At 40.5% G+C, this 21,146-nt stretch overlaps 1 protein-coding gene and 2 non-coding genes across 5 annotated transcripts; 2 read left to right on the forward strand and 1 right to left on the reverse strand.

Annotated features, from left to right (window-relative positions):
* Positions 1-488: 488 nt before the first annotated feature.
* Positions 489-21,000, forward strand: spag17 (sperm associated antigen 17). Of its 3 annotated transcripts, XM_071477742.1 has the most exons (50): positions 497-552; positions 657-766; positions 1,455-1,595; positions 1,907-1,966; positions 2,101-2,229; positions 2,417-2,585; positions 2,836-3,048; positions 3,208-3,383; positions 3,587-3,748; positions 4,566-4,641; positions 4,773-4,888; positions 5,210-5,410; positions 6,367-6,471; positions 6,624-6,774; positions 6,971-7,183; positions 7,358-7,395; positions 7,513-7,626; positions 8,010-8,164; positions 8,352-8,461; positions 8,548-8,618; positions 9,084-9,344; positions 9,466-9,580; positions 10,010-10,150; positions 10,329-10,439; positions 10,694-10,851; positions 11,038-11,146; positions 11,828-11,991; positions 12,180-12,294; positions 12,434-12,591; positions 12,837-12,957; positions 13,084-13,556; positions 13,764-13,949; positions 14,162-14,301; positions 14,414-14,544; positions 14,829-14,962; positions 15,065-15,253; positions 15,491-15,604; positions 15,859-15,907; positions 16,696-16,786; positions 16,880-16,930; positions 17,371-17,464; positions 17,651-17,762; positions 17,965-18,004; positions 18,182-18,246; positions 18,696-18,832; positions 19,474-19,652; positions 19,810-19,870; positions 20,060-20,207; positions 20,537-20,701; positions 20,796-21,000. In XM_071477742.1, exons 2-50 carry the CDS (start codon positions 659-661, stop codon positions 20,822-20,824), a joined length of 6,549 nt encoding a protein of 2,182 aa, XP_071333843.1. In that variant the 5' UTR covers positions 497-552; positions 657-658; the 3' UTR covers positions 20,825-21,000. The 3 variants fall into 3 exon arrangements, with proteins under 3 accessions (XP_071333844.1, XP_071333843.1, XP_071333845.1); XM_071477743.1 differs by having other exon boundaries at positions 489-766; positions 10,329-10,433; XM_071477744.1 differs by lacking the exons at positions 497-552; positions 657-766 and adding an exon at positions 1,153-1,259 and having other exon boundaries at positions 20,796-20,999.
* Positions 4,079-4,151, reverse strand: trnar-ccu (transfer RNA arginine (anticodon CCU)). The gene has a single exon. It is a non-coding gene; the product is annotated as a tRNA-Arg (tRNA).
* Positions 5,557-5,627, forward strand: trnag-gcc (transfer RNA glycine (anticodon GCC)). Its single transcript has one exon. It is a non-coding gene; the product is annotated as a tRNA-Gly (tRNA).
* Positions 21,001-21,146: the final 146 nt, after the last annotated feature.

Consider the following 21,146-nt stretch of genomic DNA (forward strand, 5'->3'; position numbering starts at 1 on the left):
ACCATCAAATGAGAATTGTCTTTTCCATTTAAAAAATTGAATTATAATTGTAAGCTTATTCAGTGACCGCTCATAAATGCTTCCACTAAATTCGTAAGGGTAGTCTGAATATTTGTGTACATGTTAGAATCTTTGGTTCATTTTTTGATGCCAGATGGTACCAACTTTCTTGTGGCATGGCTGCATTGTGTGCTGTTTACAGATAGACAATATACAATATTAGATTCTAATGGGGAAATAGTGTGTAAACTATTACAGTAATTTGGGGATTCATACTTAGATGTCTCCCAGCCCAGGGGATCCTACTGCCATCTGGTGGATAAAAGGAATGACAGCAACCTTTGACTACAAGTTACCTACAAAAGTATTATTTCTGTTCAAACAAAAAATATTCAGTGGTTGATAAGATTGTACCAAAAAATGTTAAATATTCTTTACTACTGTGCGCAGTCTTGCTTTTGTTTTGAAAGTTTACAGGAAGAGGCACTGTGGCAGTAGTTTCCTCGCAGTTGCTAGGGGCAACACAAGCACCAGGCGACGCTGTCAGGCAAAGTTAGGATTCATTTGTAGTTTTTACTGAATTATATAGTTTTTCGCTTCGATAACTGAAAGTAGTATTTTGAGTGGACTTTGTTCTTTTTAATGTGTGTGAGTAGAAATGCCACCAAAAGCAGCGAAAAAGGGCTCAGCCAAGAAGCCCAACGCAGCTGGAGCCGCAGTTAACAAGAACTGGGAGGCTGGTCTCACTAGAGCACAGTTTGAAGAGGTTTGTTATCTTACTCAACAGTTTCTCTGCTTTGACTTCATTCGTTTGTGGAAAGGATGTATTTATTATCACACAAAGGGGAACTAGGAGAGCTCCTGTGGTGTTATTAACTGGCTACACACGGTACGTTACCAGTGTTGCTAGCCACAATGTTCGTTTCAATGTTACGTGAGTTTTTAGAAGAAGAAAAGTGGGATTCAGAAATATGTTATCTTCCAAAATCTTCTTTGAGACAATTTCAGTAACATTAATAATGTCACTTGGTAATTTGGTGAAAACTGTGCAAAACATACTCCCTGCGACATTTGCCACCACGGTACCAGCGTAAAAAATTGCAACTCTAAAACTTTGAGCTTTTGTTTTGAAGGTGAAATGTCGGATGTGTCGTTTAGTTGTTGTTGAGGTTAACTTTACGCACTTATCTTAAACAAAATTTGTCATGTTGATCTGCTAGTGCCGCTTTGGCAGCCTGCGACGTAATGACAGTGTTTCTGTGAGTAATTAGCCGCCTTCCCTCAGTAGTCGTGTGATGTACGATGTCTCTGAAATGTTTATTTTGTCAGCGTAAATCCACCTGTCGGCTGACTGTGAGGGAAAAAGACAGAGGTCACGTCACCTCTAGGTGTTGACTTGGATGGTGGTCGTGTACTTCTTATGTTGTATTGTGTTGTCCTGTTGCCGTCTACAGGACTCATGGCAGGCATGTGTGTCTTTGGTGGTTGGGAAAAGTCAAGAGGACGAGGAGCTGATCCAGGCCCTGGCTTTGGCTGTAGAAAAACCTCAACGCAAACTTTTCAGCTTGCTGACCTGGGGCAGCACCCTTACAAAGGTATTCTAAGTTTGCTTTAAGTTCTTTCTTTTTAATAGCCTCTCCTAGCTTTTGTTTTTTGGTATTTTTCTCCCCCTGGGTCACTGCAGTGATAAGTTCAAAAGTGTGAAAAGTCATTTTATTCTCTACCTAAACGCGTTCATTCTTTCAGCCATCTATTGATTATTCCACAATTATCTATTTCTATTAAATAAATTGTATAAAATTGTTTGCATGTTTGGTTGCACCTCACTGTACTAACAACAACAGGAATGGCTACTCTGGGTATTATTTAATAATTTACTGGTTAAAAACCTTCTGCTTCGTTACAGATCCATGAACTGGGGAATCCCAAAGCTAAAAAACCTGATGATGTCCCCATGTTCTATGAGGTAGGCTTGGGATGTCTGAGAGGAGTAAATTCATATAATATAGTGGAGAATTCATATTTTTAATATGTTGTGGGCCAGTGTACTGATCTCTGACAAGAAACTATGGTATTGCCCTTTTGTGTTTGTATGTGGAGGTTTTGGAGCCTGCTAAAGTGCTGCTGGATGCAGGAGAGGAGATTACCAGTGACCTGATGGCAAAAATACTGAAGTGCCTGCTGCTTCAGATCAAAGCCAATGATCAGCAGAGGAGGGAAGCTGAGCAGGTGAGTGTTTCTTCCTATATGTGATACTATGTGTTAATGATTTAGTCACAGTCTTGAACCTTCTTTGAAGAGTTAGTTGCCAAAACCCTTTGATTCAGTTTAGTAGAGGCTATGATGTGACAGTGAAAGAGTTTATTTCTCAGTTTTTTAGTGGAAATTTTGGATATTTTGGATACTTCTGTTTAAGGCTGTGGACGAGAAGGGAAAGGCTGGTCCTGTCTCTGCCAGCAAGGATAAAGGAGCCGCCAAGGTTTCTGAAAAAAAGGGAAAGAGTCCGCCCTCACCTGTGGGACCTTCCAGGGAGAAGAAGACCAAGTTAAAACACAGGGATGATATTGAGCCGCCTACGTACATAGGTAATGGTCAAATTAAAACCAACTGTGCTAATAGTGCATAAAACCACTGTTAATTAACTATGGCACTGTAATGACAGAAACAATATATTTTTAATGTGTGAAGAATAATGAGAAAATGAACATGCAAGAGGTCACTTGCTTTCACAATGTACAGAGTGGTAATGTGTATGTGTTTGTGCATGAGAGAGAGGAGGTTGGACATGATTGGTTTATACCTCTGTGTTTTGTGTTTCTTTTTGTGTGGGCACAGATGATGAGCCAGACGATGGTCCTCAACACTACATCCTGGTGCTGGGCTTCTACCAGCCTCACCTGATTGTGGCGCTTGATGCCATAGGTGTACATATAGCTAATGTCATCAAATTGTGTTCAGAGCACAAACAAACTTGTGAGGTACAGCAGGAACAATGCACCTCTCAGGGCAATGAGCAGAGTCAGAGAACATCTCCAGTTTTGGATGCAGGTAAATGCCTTCAGATATCTCCTTCTTTACACAGTTAATGAGGCCTATGAAAATGCAAAATAGTTTTTATATGGGTTCAAACTTATCAATGTACTTAAATTATAATATATATCAATTCAGATGGCATTTTGTGAAATAAACTAAATCAACAAATTACAGACTCAGCCAGTGTGGAGCAGGCTGCGCGGGCCAAGAGGTTGGACCTGTTCTGGTCAGGTCTGAGACCAGTTTTGGACAGCGTGCCACTGGACTCTAAGCTCCACAGTGTGGCTCAGCTCAGCTACATTGTCCCAGATCTCTTACCTTCTTGCCACCCACGGGACCCTGAGGCTGTGGTGAGAAATGTGCTTCATAGATGTGCTCCCAGTGTTTTCTTGTATAAAATACTGAAAATTGTCTTTTTTTCTGCATGTTTTGTCTCACCTTTTGCTGTACCCTTACTCTGAAGCTCTGTCTTTCTCAGTGTCACTGCCTTATTATGTTTGCTACTAAGTGACACACATTGTCTTTGACTTGATTTTGATCCTTATCTGTGTAGGTTGATTGTGTCCAGCTTCAGTTGGGAAGCCGAATCTTTGACGGTGTTGCCACTCTCATCTATGACTGTTTGGACTGGCGCAGGCAGCATCAGCACTACCTCGACAAAGTCAAACTCATCAGTGTACCTACTGCTGTTGGGTTGGATTCTCATCTCACAGAGGTACAAATATACACACATGCATGTCAGTTAGTCTAACTACATGACAGAGCTGCAACTAATGATTATTTTCATAATTAATCTTAAGGTTATTTACATCTGTTCATCGACTACTATTTTAGTTTATGAGACAACAGAAAAAAAATGAAAATGTTATCTCATGTCATACAGTTCCTCAGTCCAAATGTCCTGCTTTGTTCAACCTACATTCTAAAACTGAAAGATATTCACGTTTATTCATTAAAAATACTACATAGCAGAGGATGGTTTCGATCCATCGACCTCTGGGTTATGGGCCCAGCACGCTTCCGCTGCGCCACTCTGCTATTTGTACACCCCAGATGGGACTCGAACCCACAATCCCTGGCTTAGGAGGCCAGTGCCTTATCCATTAGGCCACTGGGGCACTGTCCACAATGGTTTTGTGGTTATGAAACTGAAAGCATAATCCCCCACCCCCACACCCCCTTTTTTTGTTTGAGTTCATTTCCCTTTCCTGTCCTGCCTTTGTGTAAAATAGAATAGAAAAGAAATAGAGCTGCCATGTTTTTGATGAAGGTAAAATGTGTCACAACATGCATTATTGAAGCACAATGGTGTCTCTAGATCATATAATGCAGGCTTAAAGGAACATGCTTGTCCACCACGGTCATCATTACTGATTAAAGAGCAGTCCCATCAGCTATCCCACAACATATGCTGAGACCAAAGAATATTTAGAACCTGCCCAGTGAACAGTTGTCAGTTTGCTGTATATTAGGTGCATAGTTTCAATAGATCAAATTTTTTTACTTTGTGTGTTCTTATGTCGGTCGGCCAGGTTGCGCCGACCCCTCTCCCCACGACTCCACGCTCCAAAAAGAAGTCAGTGCGAGAGGAAAGCCCACCAGACCAAGGTAAAAACTGTCTTTTCCATCTCATGTATTTTGGCATATGCTTGTGAGTGTGTGTTTGAATTAAAATTAAAACTAGTATGACAATCTAACCTTCTTTCTTTTCTATCCTTCTTCCCCTTCTCTGTGGACAGAGACCGAGCTGCATCTCTCTACAGATGTGGACATGCGTTATTATAGCAACCTGCTGAACCTGGTTCCACCTGAAGCTTGCTCAGTGCCCATCATCTTGCACTGTATGCTCGAGCAGGTTAGTTTGTGTCTGTTGTCAATGTGAATGTTAAATTTGTGGCCAGAACAAGATTTAGAAGGTTTCAAATTGTTCCCTCATTACTTGTATGGGCGGTCAGCACTTAGTGGAAAATACAGTCAGCAGATGAATGTTTTGTGGCTATAATGTAATTATGGACTAAATATATTGGTCTGGATATTTCCTCAGACATCATTTCCTCAGACATTATGTTAAAGAAGGGAATGAAATATTCTGAACTGTTGCAGCCTGTTACAATCCCGAACATTGTATCAATGGTTTAACCTAATTTTCCCTGTATTTGTGTACTTGTGTCTCCAGGTGGTGATTTCCACCGAGCAGTCTGTCTCCACACCGTCCCATGAGGCTGACAATCCCAAACCTCATGATGGTCCCTGGTTAGACTGTCAGCTGGTTAGCTACATGCTGCAGAGCTTCCTGCCTCTGGTGCACATAAAAGAGGAGAGAAGCCACATGTTAAATAGCTTGCTGACTATAGTACAGAATGAGGAAGACAAGAAGGTATAGTACAGTGGCCATATCACCAAACTACACACACACTCTGAGGGATGAACTGTCTAACATGTACTGTGCATAAGCCAACAGTACTTCAAACTTCTGTAGAAAAAATTACAAAAATCCAGATATTATGAGTAGTCTTATATGCAGCATTGGTGGTTCAGTGGTAGAATTCTCGCCTGCCACGCGGGAGGCCCGGGTTCGATTCCCGGCCAATGCAGCACAAACATTTTAAGCAGGAGGAGCCTGGGGAGCAGTGAAAAGACAGACGTGGCTAGTGTTTCAGAGGGAAGGGCTTGTCGCTAACACGTGGACTATAAGAGCCAACCCCCCACCAGCTCCTCCGTTGAGCAAGGAGGGTTCACTGGAGCACGCCCAGAGAAGGGGGGCTGAGATGTGAAGTCAGAGGAGGGAGGTGGGAGCACTGGCTTCCTCGAGCAGATGGAGGCAATCGGCCTTTCATTTACTATTTTTGTATTTTTCTCCACCATAACAAGCATGATCTTAATACTTGTGACACATATTTTAATTTTGTTTTATATTATATTATATATATGATATTATATTTTTTGCATTTTAAAACATTCTCTTATTATAAAAATAAAAAATAAAAAAAAAACTCAGCTCATAGCTGGTCCACAAATACAACATAAGTCCAGCAGATGGTGCTCTAACCACATGCACAGTGCAATCACACAGTGCTACAAAATCTGGCTTTTCTTTTCTGATCTTCCTCACAATATCCTTATGTAGCAATAAATGACTTTTTTCAATGTGTCTAACCGAGACACACAATCTGTGGTCTCCAAACCCAGATATGGAGTTATGGTTTGTGAGAATTACTTTTTTATAAGAACTGTAAACTCATTAAGGATTTTGCCGGTGACTGATTTTTCAGATGCACTCTACACATAATGAAATAATTTGCTAGTTTCCTGCTCTTTTGTCTTCTTTGTTAGAGGCTAGTAGAGAAGTTTGGAGCAGAGGAGACTCAGAAGAAGTCAGCGCACCCTTTAGTTATCAGACACCACGATGAGAGGGCACTGCGCTTGAGGGACATCAATGTAAGTAGATTTTTATTGTTTACAATTGTGTGAAAGTGATTGAAGAAGGAATATACTGTATAGTTAATGTAATTGATTTTGTTATTTTCATCTTTGGACCAGAAATGTTTTTTTATAATGCGTGTTTGTGTGTGTATATAACTTGCTTATAGGCTGCTCAGGGCTTTGATGCAGCAGAGGTGGAGTTGTCCATGATGAAGCTGTCTCCGGTGTGGGAGCTGATCAAATCTGTGGCTCCTCCGAGAAAGAGCAACTCCTGCTGGATGGCAGTTAAACAGCAGCTGCAGCACTACTGCACAGATGGTCAGGGTCAGAAACTGTGAGAGGCACCCACCTCATTACAGACGTTGTTGACTATTCATTTGTATTAATTTGTAGCTCTGTTCCTGAGTTTTTGGAAACTCAGTGTAATGATTTTCAACTGGATTAATCCAAAGAATTAATTACATGAAGATGTTGGTCAGTCTCAGTTTTCCTAAGAAAATCTTGCATCCTGCAGATGTTGTGTCATGGCCCCAGGTGGAGCGTCTGTTTCATCAGAGTGTGTTTGAGACTATGCCACTGACCAGGCTGGACCAAGAGAGTGTACTACTGAATGCTGCAGGACCACAGGGAACACTGGAACCAGCACAGCAGCAGAGACCCACAATAATCCCCTGGGACGACCCACTGTCCTACGCCAAACAGCAGCTTCATAATCTACGGGCTAAAGGTCTGTAACCTTTGTTGGTTGATTCTGTTATCGCGATGGTGTGATATTGTAATTCATACAGAACATTGCAAGGTACAACTGACTTAATAAACTTGATTGCCATAACATCTCTCAGCTGTATGTGTGACACTATTCAACTTTACTGCCATGCCTCATTATTTCTTTCTACTTTAGGTCCAACGTTTCTCACTGAAGACCCTGGTAACACAGAGGTATTGTTTATATCCTCCTCTTACTGTAGCTTCTTACATTTTTTAAGTTTTAATAAAACAGTGCATTTGTTCTGATTTTCCTCCCACTAATGTTGCACTGTGCTTTTTCTCCATCAGTTCAGTGGGAGAGTGTCTAGCCATCTGGACCTATCTGACATACAGAGTTGTAGGCTGAGATCTCTGTTTGACTGGCATTATGCCGAACACCACAATGCTTCTATCTTCCCACAGGTGATCCTTCCTGTCCTTGTCAGTATGAGGAAACAGTAAACCCTAATTGTGTTGTTAAATATGCTAATTGTCTTAAAGCCTAGTTTAATCAAATTAAATTCATCAGATTAGACACACAGCAGCTACCTTAAATTAAACACTACGTTCTCTTTCCTGGGAGACTTACAATGTGAAAAGCTGTAGGAATTGAGTGCACAACCTAATTATAGAAGAAACAACACACAGCAGCAGTATGTTTTGAATCAAACTTTTGTGTTTCAAGTCTTAAAAATGAACTTATTTTAGTGAAAAACATAATGTTTTGGACTGAAACCTCCTAATTCCACTTCATATTTTTACAATTTGATGCATTATTTAGATTTTCTTTTATTTTTTATTCATAGGTCCTGCAGTTAGCCTCAGAAGAATACCACTCATTGGACACCTTCAGAGGAAGCCATAACAACATCCTCTATATTTTTTGCCACAATCCTAGTAGTCCCCAGCGCCAGTGCAAGGAGTTCTGGGATGTAGCCCTTCACACTGATGTCAAGTTCAGGTCAGAATGCAAGCTCTCATTGTTTTGTTCTCACAGGACATCAATAGTACTGTGATTTTTTCTTTTTGTGAGAATGCAGAACAAAAAACTGACTCTTTTCATGAGTCTGCAGCTTATATAGCCTGACTGTTGAAAAGTGTACTGTATATGTGGAGTGTTACATAGACTCTAAAACTCTTTTTGATAGGAAGTATCTGGAGCATGTTGCCGATATCATTGTGGATTGGACACGAGAGGAGGAATTAAAGAGAGGGGCAATGCAACTCAGAAATCTCAGCTGTGCTAAGTCTTCAAAAGGTACCGCAGCTTTTAACATCAGGCTCTGCCATTGAAACTGCAATTACCACCATGCAAACTTAATGTTTGTTTTCTTCCTGAACTAGATGAAAAGGCTACAGATTCTGCAGCAGAGGAGGACACTTTGGAGCCAGTCATCAGAAAAGACTCCCTTAAAGTCAGTAACAACTAACACATGAGGAGGCTGTGGTCCTGTTTTTAGCACCAAACCAGACCACTTAACAAATGAAAGTAGAATCTAATAATGCAGTTTCCTTGTCTTGTATGCAGATTCTAGAAATCTCATATTTTATTTTGTTGTTCAATTCTGCGTCAGACACATGGTTCAGTATTCAAGAGTCTTTGCATTTTAAGTAATTACTGATCACTTCAAATACAAAATGTCTGGCTTGCATTTGGTCAGCGCACCAATTTGACCCAATTCAATATCAGCTATGACATCACAGTAATTTATGCAGACTATGTCAAGATTCATTACTTTCTCTCTAAAGACGTATTTAGATTATTTATTATCGACTAAAAATAGAACAGGGCCAGACTGATCTCAAAGTCTCAAAATCACTACTTTGTGGTCCCTCACACTCTGACTGCAGTTTATATTACTATGTGCATGATGTTATAGGCTTGGAAGTTGGAGCAGGAGCAGCTAAAGGAGGAGGAGATGACCAAGAAATCAAAGAAGGAGAATACACCAAAAGGCAAGCAGCCAAAGGAGGAGGCTAAATCAACAGACAGCAAGGAAAGTAAAACTTTGTCTGGTGGCAAGAAGAGCAGAGCAGAGACAAGAGGCAACTCAGCCAAGACTCCCAGAGAGTCCATTCCTACCACGGTACCCTCTGTGGAGGAAAACAAAGACCTGCAACAGACAGAGGAGGACTTTAATGTGAGGGCACACAGAATACCATCAATCAGCTGAGCAGGAAACAGATAGTAGATGATCAGTCATGTCTACTTACTAGTAATACATCACTATGTGTGTATGGCTCTTTATGTTTGATGTGTAGGTTTTCACAGGCTACAACATGGATGGGAAGTTGATCCACGTGTCAGGTCGTCTCCAGTACCTTTTCCCCTCAGACGGAGGACACATCACTGTGGAGAATATCAGCTATGTTGAAGGTATAGAGACAAAGCTGAGGTTGTAGAGAAACATCCAGATTTCCAGGTGTTTTCAGCACAACAAACATGCTTACATCCAAATGAAATCAAGCCATTGTCAGTTCAGGAAACATATCAGCAAACAGCCTAGATGATGTGAGGCCACTATGACAAACTACATAATGAGGGATTTTGTTGTGCATGGCGAAAATATTCCCTCATTTTATCTCTCCCTTCTGCAGCCATGTTTATGTAATAAAAAAAATAAATGTGGAGAAGCAGACATGTATTTGCTGTGCTCCATTATTAGAAAACAGGAATCAGTCTCAGGGAACCAGTGAAAAACAACATGAAGCCCAGTTAGTCCTTACTGACATCTAGTGGTGTTGACAGGTGCTTTGGGTGATTTTGTACATGTACACAATTGTTTTTGTGCTGTGTTCAATCCAGGTTCCAGTCTAATGAAATTGGCTGTGAAAAAAGATGGACACCATTTCTACACGCACATCAACCAAGTTGTTATTGATCCTGCAAAACCTCCCCCTCAGCCCCAAGATAAAGAAACCAGTGACAAAAAGGAGGATTGTAAAGGTAAAGATGTGGGACATAATACAGACATAAAGAGGTAACAGGTAAAACATGGGAACATGTTTTATAATTTTAGGGGTTTTTATCTGTCCATGCAAAATGTCAGTGTTATTTAGTGGATAATACTGATGAGCAAGCTAAGATGACCTATGATTGTGATTGGTGTGTGCATCCCTTCCAGTGTCAGAGTCTGTGGAGATGAAAAGAGTGAAGCAGGGCTCCCTGTCAGCAGTGCTAAACAATGGAATTCACCTCTCATACAGTTTCTATGGTCCCACAGGAGAATGTATAAGTATTACACTTAAAACACATATGATCTTCAGCCTTTGTAAAGTTTTAATTAATATTTAAGTTTTTCAGTCTTTACTTAATGTTGAAAACTGTTTGAAAATGCTTATAATCAATAAGAATATACCATAAATGCTACTGCTAATATGCTAATCATTTCAGTGTTCCAGGTATTCTTATTACCATGTTTGGAGTGAATAAGGTTGACTCTTTTTCACAGTGCAGTGTTAACAGTATCTCTGTTTGGTGATGTTCAAGTGAGTCCACAGGAAGCAGAAGGGGGCATCACAGAGGCCTCCACCCCTCTCCCCATCCATCTCTCCTCTTCCACCCAGCGCTCCAAGGGAGCAGACCTGGATTCAGTTCCCTCCAAGACACACACTCCATTCAGCCAGAATAGACCTCAAGAGTCCCAGGTTTTATGCACACACACACACACACACACACACACACACACACACACACACACACACACACACAATCACACAAATACACAGAAACTCTTAACCATGAAAATAATATTGTTGTAATTTTAATTACAGTAATTGTCATAATTAATTGTCAGTATGAGATTGTGTAAACCACCATGTATATGTCTGCAGTCTACGGTATGTGAAGGCCAGCCAGCATTGCCATCAAGTCCATTTAACAGTCTCAACCTATCTGTTCCGAATGGCCTAACGCTGCAGTTTCTGAGAGAGGATACTCAGGGTCAGTGGTACACTTTCTTGGGAATGTACAGTATATAGTCACACATACACAGGTGTGTGTGTGTGTTTGTGTCCTGACATTATTACAAAATGCTTGTAAGAGTCACTAAATTGCATCCCTGGAAAATCACAGAACTCAACAGTAGAGCAACATTTCTGTCTATACTGCTAAAAAGTGCTCTGTGCTCCACTGCTTTCATTTAGTCATTTAATTCTGTATCTGTTTTATAATTTGTGTTTTTACACTGTTCTTATACTGTTTTCTTATTATGCTTTTTACTTCTATTTCTTATGCCACTTTTATATGTGTTAGGCACATTGAATGACCTCTGTGTATGATGATGTGAAATACAAATAAATTTCTTACATCTGCCTTAGACACTCATCTGTACATGTGGGGACCCCATGAAAATGAAAGAAAAAATCTCAAGGGGTTTATTCTGCCATAATAAATCTGAATATCTCCCACGCTTACATTTACATGCTCATTCACATTGGCAAAAGAAGATTTTGCCAATTTGTTTGATGACTAGATGAGTCTAGCTGGAAACAGGAAGACATTTGTGTTGAATGAATGTCTCCTCTTAAAAATTTCAGCAAGATATTCATAACTATTATGTTCCCATTTATGACTATGCATATATTCATTCTCAAATATTTAACAGATAATTTGTGTGTCCAGGAGTGGCCTCAGAGGAGCCGGGTGTGCTGGTGAGACAGAGCTTTCCTCTCCATGGTAGAGGAGAGCTGAGGCAGCTTCAGGACCCGCCACTCTCTAAAGAACTGTCCCGCATTGTCACCAACCAGGGAACTGTGATTCGTTACATGAGAGACGGCTCCACAGAGGTACACATATACACAGGCACACATACTAACTTAATCAGTTGTAGTGTTAGTACAACCGATTAAGGCTTGGTTGTACAGGCAGAGTTGCAACATCAAGAATTCCTACATGAAATGGTGAGAAACTCCTATGACAGTATACCCACACAGGCACATAAAGCATTGGCCTAATCTGTGTGTGTGTACTGTAGGTGCTGTTTGCAGAAGGCTCAGTCAGTTTCAGCCAGGATAGTGGTCCAGTGTGGGTGCTTGACTCTGAGGTTGAGGAGGAAAACACTCCCCATGAAGGCGAGGACAACAAGAAAGGTCAGACTGTAATACTACCAAATCTAAAACAGTGCTCTGCACCATCTAATGCTCTATGATGCTGTCCCCTGCTGTGAGGATAATTAAGTATCATCAGTGACACACAGTGTCATGTGGTCTGTTTTGTGTGTGTGTACAGAACAGAGCTCGGAGGAGGAGGAGGCTGATGCTCAGAGAGGGTGTTGGTTAACTACAACTCCCTCTGGAGAACGCATCTGCACTGTGGGAACCACACACAAACACATACCCACCACCCCTCTTCTGGCCTTCAAGGCTACAGATCCCATCACCCATCAGGTAAGAGTGCAGTATTACTTGTGATGTTATAAAGGTTACCAGCTGTCTTCATGGTGACATTTTTTCAGGCTATCACTATTAATTACTCAATGAATGTTTGATGTTAAAGACTCACAATAAACGTACTTGGAGCAGAGTTTCTATTTCAAACTCTGAGCATGAGATAGGGACACAGGTCCTATTCTGAAATCTCCTTATACTTTTTATTGCTGACTTTTCTAACTTGGCATGTGTTGTTGTGTCAGGTGATGCTGAGCCGGCAAGATCTGGTGGTTTCTGTCCAGAACCCAGATGGATCTCTGAGTGTGGAACATGCAGACGGAACCAGGATCACCAGTCTCTACCAAGATAGACCACAAAGCACAGGTGACCAGCAGACAGGGCATAAACACACTAGTCAACATTTGGCTTACATGATTACACAGCAAGCAACCAATCAAACCTGCACTCATAAGTTTTTGATGTGATCCTCTGTGTCTGTTACCTTTCCAGGGGAGCAGCCTGAGAGTGTTACTCTTAAAGCCACTTCTAAATGTGTATGTGGCTGCTTTGAATGTGTGTGTGTCACACGCTGTGCAGACAGCGTCAATGAGAACACGCTCACTCAAGATATACGTGACATTGGAGAGGAGATTTGCAGGGACAATGCAGGGAAGGCATCTGACAAGGAGGATGCTTGTACAAAGTTGAGTGAGTGCGAGCATGTGTGTGAGGAAAGGGAGTATGCTGAGAATACATTGTATAGGAATGTTGAGGAGAGTGTGTCTGCAGAAGAGACTGTGGCTGAGAATGATAGGATGAGTGCATGTGAAAGTGATAAAGGGAGTGTGTCAACCAAAGAGCAGGTGGTGTTGGTGGAGAAGGAGGGCTGTGCCACAGTGGTGATGTACCCAGAACGACATACGGCTCACGTCTTTTTGGCTGATGGAACTGTCATCACTGGAAACAACCAAGGAGCCTATCAGGTGGGTGGTTTATGCCAAATGTGTTAAAGTATTTTTTGAAGGAAACTGTCTTGATGGAAAGGAATGCTCTTAGCTTATTTATATCAGTGCTGTCTACCACAATGTCAATCATGATAAGACCAGCAGACAGCCTGAAAAGCAGAGTCAAACACAGCTGCACATTTGACTGTTTACCTACATGTTTGTTTGTATGCTTCGGCATCCAAGGTGTTCCCATCCAATGTGGGGCTCCTGCAGATCCAAAGTGACGGGAAGTGTGTATATTCGTCTGACTCACTCATAACCCCCAGTCCAAAAGGTGGCACTTCCACAAAACAACCAGGAAGCTACACGTTGAGTCACACAGACAAAGTGGCCTGTGATATTACAGACCCCAATGGAAACCACTTCCAGGTTGGTTACCAGTTTTATAAAAGGATGAGTCAGTGTCATGATGCTAATATTTGAATGTGGCTACCATTGGGAGAAAATGAGAGTGTCATAATCTCAGAGTCTCAAGAATAACACCATAAAGGAATAACTTAAACAAAAACACAACAGACATTCATTAACCATCTTTCTGTCTTATAGCACAGTGTTGGAAACAATAATAAGATGTGTTGCAGGTAATGGAGGATGGGCAGGTATCGGTGCTGAACGTCAGTCCTGCTCCAAGCACATTGAAGCATGATGAGGAAGAGCTAGAGGAGGAGGAGGACAGGGAAGTGACCAGGCTTCATGCCAATCACAGAGAACATTGTCCCAGGTCAGTTTTCATACATATGTACAATACTTTACTCTTATTCTTACACAGTAACATTAAACTTCTTCTATGGATGTCAGTGTTACTGAAGGTTTGAAAACATATTGTCCTTCAGGCTGTTTCTGGTACATGAGGATGGCTCAGGTACTGAACTGCTGAGCTCTCAAACTGTGGAGGAGCTGCTCTATCAGGCGTACTCTGACCCTACCATAGCGCTGCTGAAGGAACCACTGCCAGACACACAAGGTTCACTGTTCAATATCATAGAAATTAAGCAACATAATACTCATAAAAGGTTTAGTCTTACTGAACCTTATTGAATCTGAAATTAATTTTCAGAGGGGATGATTCATTATAGCTTGGTTTTAGTTAAAAGCACAATATTTTTTCAGATAGTCAGTAGTTAATTATCTGACTAAAGCTAAGTGCTTACCCAATACTTTATCTGTTAAAGAGGAACAGAGAAATCTCCTTCTATCTCCAGAAAATAATCTGTGTAAAGTTTGTTGATGTGTTTGTGTCTGTTCCAGATGAATTTGGAATTACCATCCTGAAGCCCAGTCACCAGAGTGTGTGGTCCCAGTGGATGATAGGGAAACAGAGCCCTGACATTACCCCTCCCAACCTCAGAAACCGCAGCTGGCATGACTTCCCCAGTGTAGAGGTACTGGCACACATAAACATGGTGTACATGCACACACATGCAAACAACACACTCAGGGTCAGTCACTGACACGTCCCTCTTTTGTGATTCTGTCTGTTTCAGAAGAAGAGCCCAGGTCCTCCATTCGGCACGAACGTGGGTCGAGGTCTGACTCTGAGGGAGAGGTCCGGTGGCTCTGCAGCACAGCACCAACCTGTCAGGAGCTGCCCTAAAGTCCTGGAAATGAGGGAACTGTACCAGCACCGACCAGTCACCATGCTGCTCAGAAATACTATCGACACACGACTGAAGGTAAAACTGTATCTGAAAAATAGTTGTGAGGTGATAGTTTCCCCTAGAAATATTTGTGTCTGGTTTAATTTTTAGGTTATTTTTTGTGCAAAAATATTTAGATAGTTTTGCTAAAATAACTGGGTTAGAATGATACTTAAACACAGTTTTCTCTTGGTTGAAAATGTACGGGTTACAGAAAATACCAGGCACCTGAAAATAATTCTGACAAATGATGAAATGTGGCTTTGACTGTAGGAGTACATAGAGAGTCTGATGGAGAAGGAGCAGAGATCAGAGGAGATAAAGGTTAAAGACCCTCGCACTGAGGAGGAGACTGCCCATGCCGGCGATCTGCTCAATCTGGTTCTGGTCAGCACACCCTCACGCACACACAAACACACACAACTGTAAACATCTAAAAAAAGCATACAATATAATTGACATTAGGAATATTTCTGCCTGTCTTTATGGTGACTGTTTTTGAGTATAGAAGACTGAAAGGTGATATTGTGAGGATTTTTCTGCACTGCATACTGAGTTGAAACAAAACAAAATTCTACAAATTACTGTAATACAATAATATTAAGCAATCATAGTCGAAAGATTTATCATGTATTTTATAGTCTTTTGCAGAGGAAGGGGATGATCACACCTTTGAAAGGAGGACTTCAGGTGGGTGACTGCCTCTTGCAATGTGTTGGTTCTATTTGAAAATATGTCATTCTCTGGTTTTGCTTTTAACAAAACTTTGTAATCACACCTGCTGTATGTTGTATGAAAAATTATATTATATTAGGCCTGGCCTCAGGCTGTTGTGTCATGTAGGTTCTGGCAAAATAAAATATTTCACTCTGCCTTTCAGGGATTCCATATATATTGTTTGTTGACAATGAATTATTGAATTATTCCGGCATGAAGCTGGCCACCAATGTCATTAGATGTTGGTATTTGGGTGAATGTAGGTTGTAACATCGAAATTCAATGTCAGGACAACGTCTAATGCCAACATTAATTTGACGTAGAATACCGACGACAGCTGACAGTTGATATTTTGTTAGTTTTGTTAGCTGTGTGTTGTTAAGTAACCATAATCCAACGTCTTCCAAATGTCTCCAAGGTAAGGTTTCCAAAGGTAATCTTGGCACAAAAACATTGACATTCTAGTTCTGAGTAAAACCCAACTTCTACTAAACATCAGCTAAACATCACAATGTCAGTGAGCCAGTGTTGGGTTTTGACATTAACCTGATTTTTATTTTCAACCAAAATTTAATGTCGGTCCAATATTAGAGGGATTAGAGTCAAATGTCTTTCTAAATATACTGACATCTGGTGCCAGGGGGAATTATAAAATTGAAGTGAAGATTAGGTATAGTTAAGTTACATTCTTAGTAGTTTCACTAGAGTAGTGTGTGTCACACTTCTTCACTTCCTCTGATTTCCTCTGTGTGTATCCACAGTGGACATAAGCAGTCTGTACAGCCGAGGTGTTGGAGCCCAAGTTGAGCAGTCAGATGTTTCAGAAGAAACAGCCACTGTAGCTAGTGACAGGTAAGAGATATTAAAACGGAACACACGAATAGATATTGTAATGATATTTAAATTAAAAGTTAATGAATCCTCTAAACCCCCTCCTCTATCCAGTATCACCAATGGAAAGGAGTCAAAATGGACTGAAAGACTTGCACAATACAGGTAAATAGGAATGAACCATTACCTGGACATTTAGTAGCTTTATCAAAGGTCAGTTTCTAGTGAAGTCTTTCCTTATCAACATTCACTGTGACAATTTAATGCACTGAAATAACATTTGAACTAAGTATTTAGTGAATTACAGTCCAAAGGGCATCTTCAGGACATCTGTGGATTCACACTTTTGCCAGTCACACTGGTGTGTATGTTAACTGTGGAAATGGCTTTCAGCCCCTCATTTTCCATGTTGCTCCTGCTGTGATTCTCCTTTGAAGGGAAAACTACAGCACATACCACACTTACTGCAGTACGACTAAAGGAGGGTTGCAGGATAGATGACAAAAGTGGGACATTATGGCAATAGCACAGCAATAAGCACAATGAATTTGTCTTTCTGGCCATCGACTCATCAGTAATTTTCTCTGCATGCATGTGTACTTCAGGCAGGAGCTGTGTGAGGAGAAGGCTTGTAGAGTGGCTCTGACAAGGAAGAGCATTGTTCCTTATTTCCACCCAGAAAATATTCCAATATACCAGGTACTATATGTGTTCACTTTAATATAATGTATATACTTAACCATACTTTCTGAAATTATTGTTAGTCAGCTTTATTATGATAAAACCCATATGTCTAAACACACATTGATTCAACATTTCTGAATTTATATAGAGAAATACACAATGTATAGTAAGAGATACATCATTCTGTGTCCTGTTTTGCAGAATCTGCTCCTGCACCAAACACCAGACATGAGGAGACTGTCCATGGATGTCCCTCCGATTCCCAGGTCAGACAGTGCTGAGGCTTTCCTGAAAGATGCCCCACAAGAGAACAGTAAGTTATTATACTGTCAGTACTTACTAGGAGCTACTAAGATGAAGCTCATTTTACAGCGTTTCCTGTTGGGAATCCGTACAGGGAAACTGAGGCTGAATTGAACTGAATTTGTAAAGCCACTGGCAATAAAAACCATTAGTTGTAGATTTGATTAACATACATTATGTATAATATACTGTATTTGTGTTTGTCACTGCAGCTCCACGACCTTTAAACCCAACACCCTCTCAGTCAGCAAGGTAATGATGATAATGAGATTATGAAATGTTTTTTGCTTTTCCTGTGTTTTATTTAAGTTTTCACTCTGTTGTAGAAGATGACACAACATATATGTTTTTATTCCATATATTGCATGTCTACTGCATGTTTACAATTGCTGTTGTGACACTACTTTTCATCTAATGTTTTCCTCTTAGTCATGCAGCGGGAAGTGACAGGACGCCTGAGAAGAGACCCACTAACCCCACACCTCAGACTGCCGGTTTGCTCCTCACCCTTCTCTTTTATTTATATTTCATTTAATCCCCTAATCAGAGATCTCACCAAAAATGTAAAAATACCATTCTCAGATTAGCTAAAAACACAGTGTTGTGGAACAGTATAATCAATCAGGAACTACAATGACTGTTGCTGGGACATTTTGAGGGCATAGTCTGAATTCTATTTAAAGCATCGTCAGGCCAGAGAGTACATTAAACCTGTCCCATTTCTTGAGGGCATGGTACAAAGACATATAATACTGGTAAAACCTACTTTTGTGTTCAGTTTGAGGGTGTTGGTCATGATCCCCAAGAATGTACTGTATGATCCACAGTCAGATCTCTAGGTTATTTCCACGTTGGATATGATGCAAGTTACGTTGACTGAACACTTTAAATTGCATATGAATCAATGAGTGAATGACCATGTCCTTGTGTGTGTTTATGCCAGGTGAAAGCAGTCTGAGAGATCCATCAGGGCCTTATAAGTCAGTCCAGGTGGATGTGACTGGAAAACCCAGGAGGACTAAAGTCAGACTACCAACATCCATCCTCAGCTGTAAACCCAGCAGTGTACCAAATCAGCAGGTACACAAACATTTAGACATGTATTTAGAAAAAATATATCATTACATGTAAAAACATCCCTAACAAAAATAGACCTGAGAATATCACGTGTTTGACTAAATTCAAATGATTGCACATTTAATTATATTACACAGCTAATTAAGTGAAAAGATTTTTGCCACAAATATGGAAATCAAGTATTTCTTTGATATTTTTTATTTCATATTTAAAATGCCTTAAATAAAGTATCAATGAAATTATCAGATTTTTTCTCAGTAATATTGTTCCCAACAGCCACTCTGCATCCCCTGTATACAGTATATGTGCATCTTTTAAATTAAGAGGAAAATTAAATAATGAGTGTTCACATCGGTTGCAAGTGTGTGCTGTATTCAGCTGACATTCCTATGTTTGAGTTTTTACCTATGAATATTGGAATATTATATAATATGATACTGAACTGACATCTAGAGGTGATGATATGCCACTCTAGAACATGTTGGAAGATGCCCACTATGTTTCTGTTGTACAGTCCCCTCAATATCCTGTAATCATGCAATTCTGAAATACGTCGTATTGTACTCATACTTCTGTCTCTACCAGTGTCACATAAATACTGATCACACATGTATTAACACATCCCTCTGTGTCCCCTATTCCAGTTCCTGTCGATGGAAGAGCCAGTGAGGAGGAAGTGTCGAACGATTTCTCTGAATGATCCAAATGTTGTAGTCAGGGGCTTCCAGCTCCTCCCGTCCAGTGTGGACTTTGGTACACTGCGGGAGGGCACCTCCTTGGCCATCACAGTGGTGATGAAGAATGTGGGTGTGGACTCCTGCAGGTATGGATGTTGATCCAGATGATGGGTAGACAAATTGGTGACTAATCAAATGCACAGGCTATTCTAGACTTCAGATAGGTGCAAGTGATTTCAAATCCAAAGGAAAAACTTTGACCTGTAAGTATTTGTGGTTTATTTTGATTTGTCTCTCTGCCAGGTTCCATGTGAAACAGCCTTCTCCTGCTACAGGCCTACGCGTCATCTACAATCCAGGGCCTGTAAGTTTCTATCTGATGTTTTAATTCCAGTAAATGGTTCATATTTAAATTGACTTTTTTTTCCAAATTAACTCATTGGATTTATAAATGTTAAGTATGATTTACATTTTTAAAGATACATATTTTAACTTAGTGAGTTTTCGGTGATGACAACAAACAACATATGCCGTGTATTGTATGTCTGCCTAGGTGGCTGCCGGTTTGCAGGTTGAACTGCAGGTTCAGCTGTTTGCCATGTGTTCAGCCAAAGCAGGAGAGGTAGAGCCAAAAAAATACATCTCTCAGGATATTGTCATCCACACTGAGACAGACATCTTCTACCTGCCTGTCACTGCTAATATCCTTTGAACAAGAAATACTTTACATTGGAGGAAACTTTTGCTTTTCTTTTCTTTTCTTTTTTTTTGTTTTTGCAGCAAGCATTTTCAATATTCAGTTTGTTGTTCATGATCCAAAACAGCTACTACTCAGCCTGCTTGTGCAAATCATTTATGAAATCACATTTCAGCATACCTTTATTTAGTATTTATGTCAGCCTTGTTGTTTCCCTCAGAGGAGAGAAATGCAGTTGTTGTGAAATTTCCACAGATTTAACAAGTGTGAATGGCTCAGCCAGGTCTGTATAGAGAAAATATACAGTGACATTCTGTCCTTAAATAATTTCACCCATCCTTCCTGAGAGGTTATATGACATTTGGCTCAAGGATCACACCAGTGCACACAAAAAGAAAGACTCCAGGGTACCGGAATTGTCTTCCAGATTACCAGTTGGCCAGGGAATCACACACAGACGACCCAATCCCCTCCTGACCAGTCCTGCGGCAAAGACCGGTCGGTGTCTTAAACCAAAAAATAAACTAATAACTTACATCTTTGTTGGAAGACTCTCAGTATTATTTAACCTGTTTTTGTTTGTAAATTTCAGGAAATCCTAATGGCACCACTAATGGATGAGGAATACACAAAACCATCATCTAAAATCAGATTTCACATTATTCAAGTCTTCATTCCATGATCATCGTACCACATGCCTGTATTTTATTCCACAAAAAACTAATATTTTAATGGGTTTTGACATACACCTGAAAATAAATTCTTTATTAACAGATGGAAATAATTGTAGCAAGTGAATTTCGTGTTTTTGTGTGTTTTCTTAAGGCATCTTGATAAATACTAGCAGTGGCCATTTTAATGTGGCAGGATATGGATGCTTGCCCCTGACTGTGTGTGCCTGCCTCTCCACAGGACACACTTGGACTGTGCATGTGCCCAGGTG

Source organism: Trachinotus anak, unplaced genomic scaffold (assembly GCF_046630095.1).
Source record: "Trachinotus anak isolate AG129_WGS33_773 ecotype Australia unplaced genomic scaffold, CSIRO_AGI_Tana_v1 ptg000005l, whole genome shotgun sequence".
Classification (NCBI taxonomy): domain Eukaryota; kingdom Metazoa; phylum Chordata; class Actinopteri; order Carangiformes; family Carangidae; genus Trachinotus; species Trachinotus anak.

What these genes read in the sequence shown, in the direction of transcription:
- spag17 (XM_071477742.1), top strand. Translation starts at nt 659, where the DNA reads ATGCCACCAAAAGCAGCGAAAAAGGGCTCAGCCAAGAAGCCCAACGCA. An exon ending in TCATAATCTACGGGCTAAAG is followed by an intron (nt 7,184 to 7,357) that starts GTCTGTAACCTT and finishes TTTCTACTTTAG; the next exon opens with GTCCAACGTTTCTCACTGAA. An exon ending in CACACTGATGTCAAGTTCAG is followed by an intron (nt 8,165 to 8,351) that starts GTCAGAATGCAA and finishes TCTTTTTGATAG; the next exon opens with GAAGTATCTGGAGCATGTTG.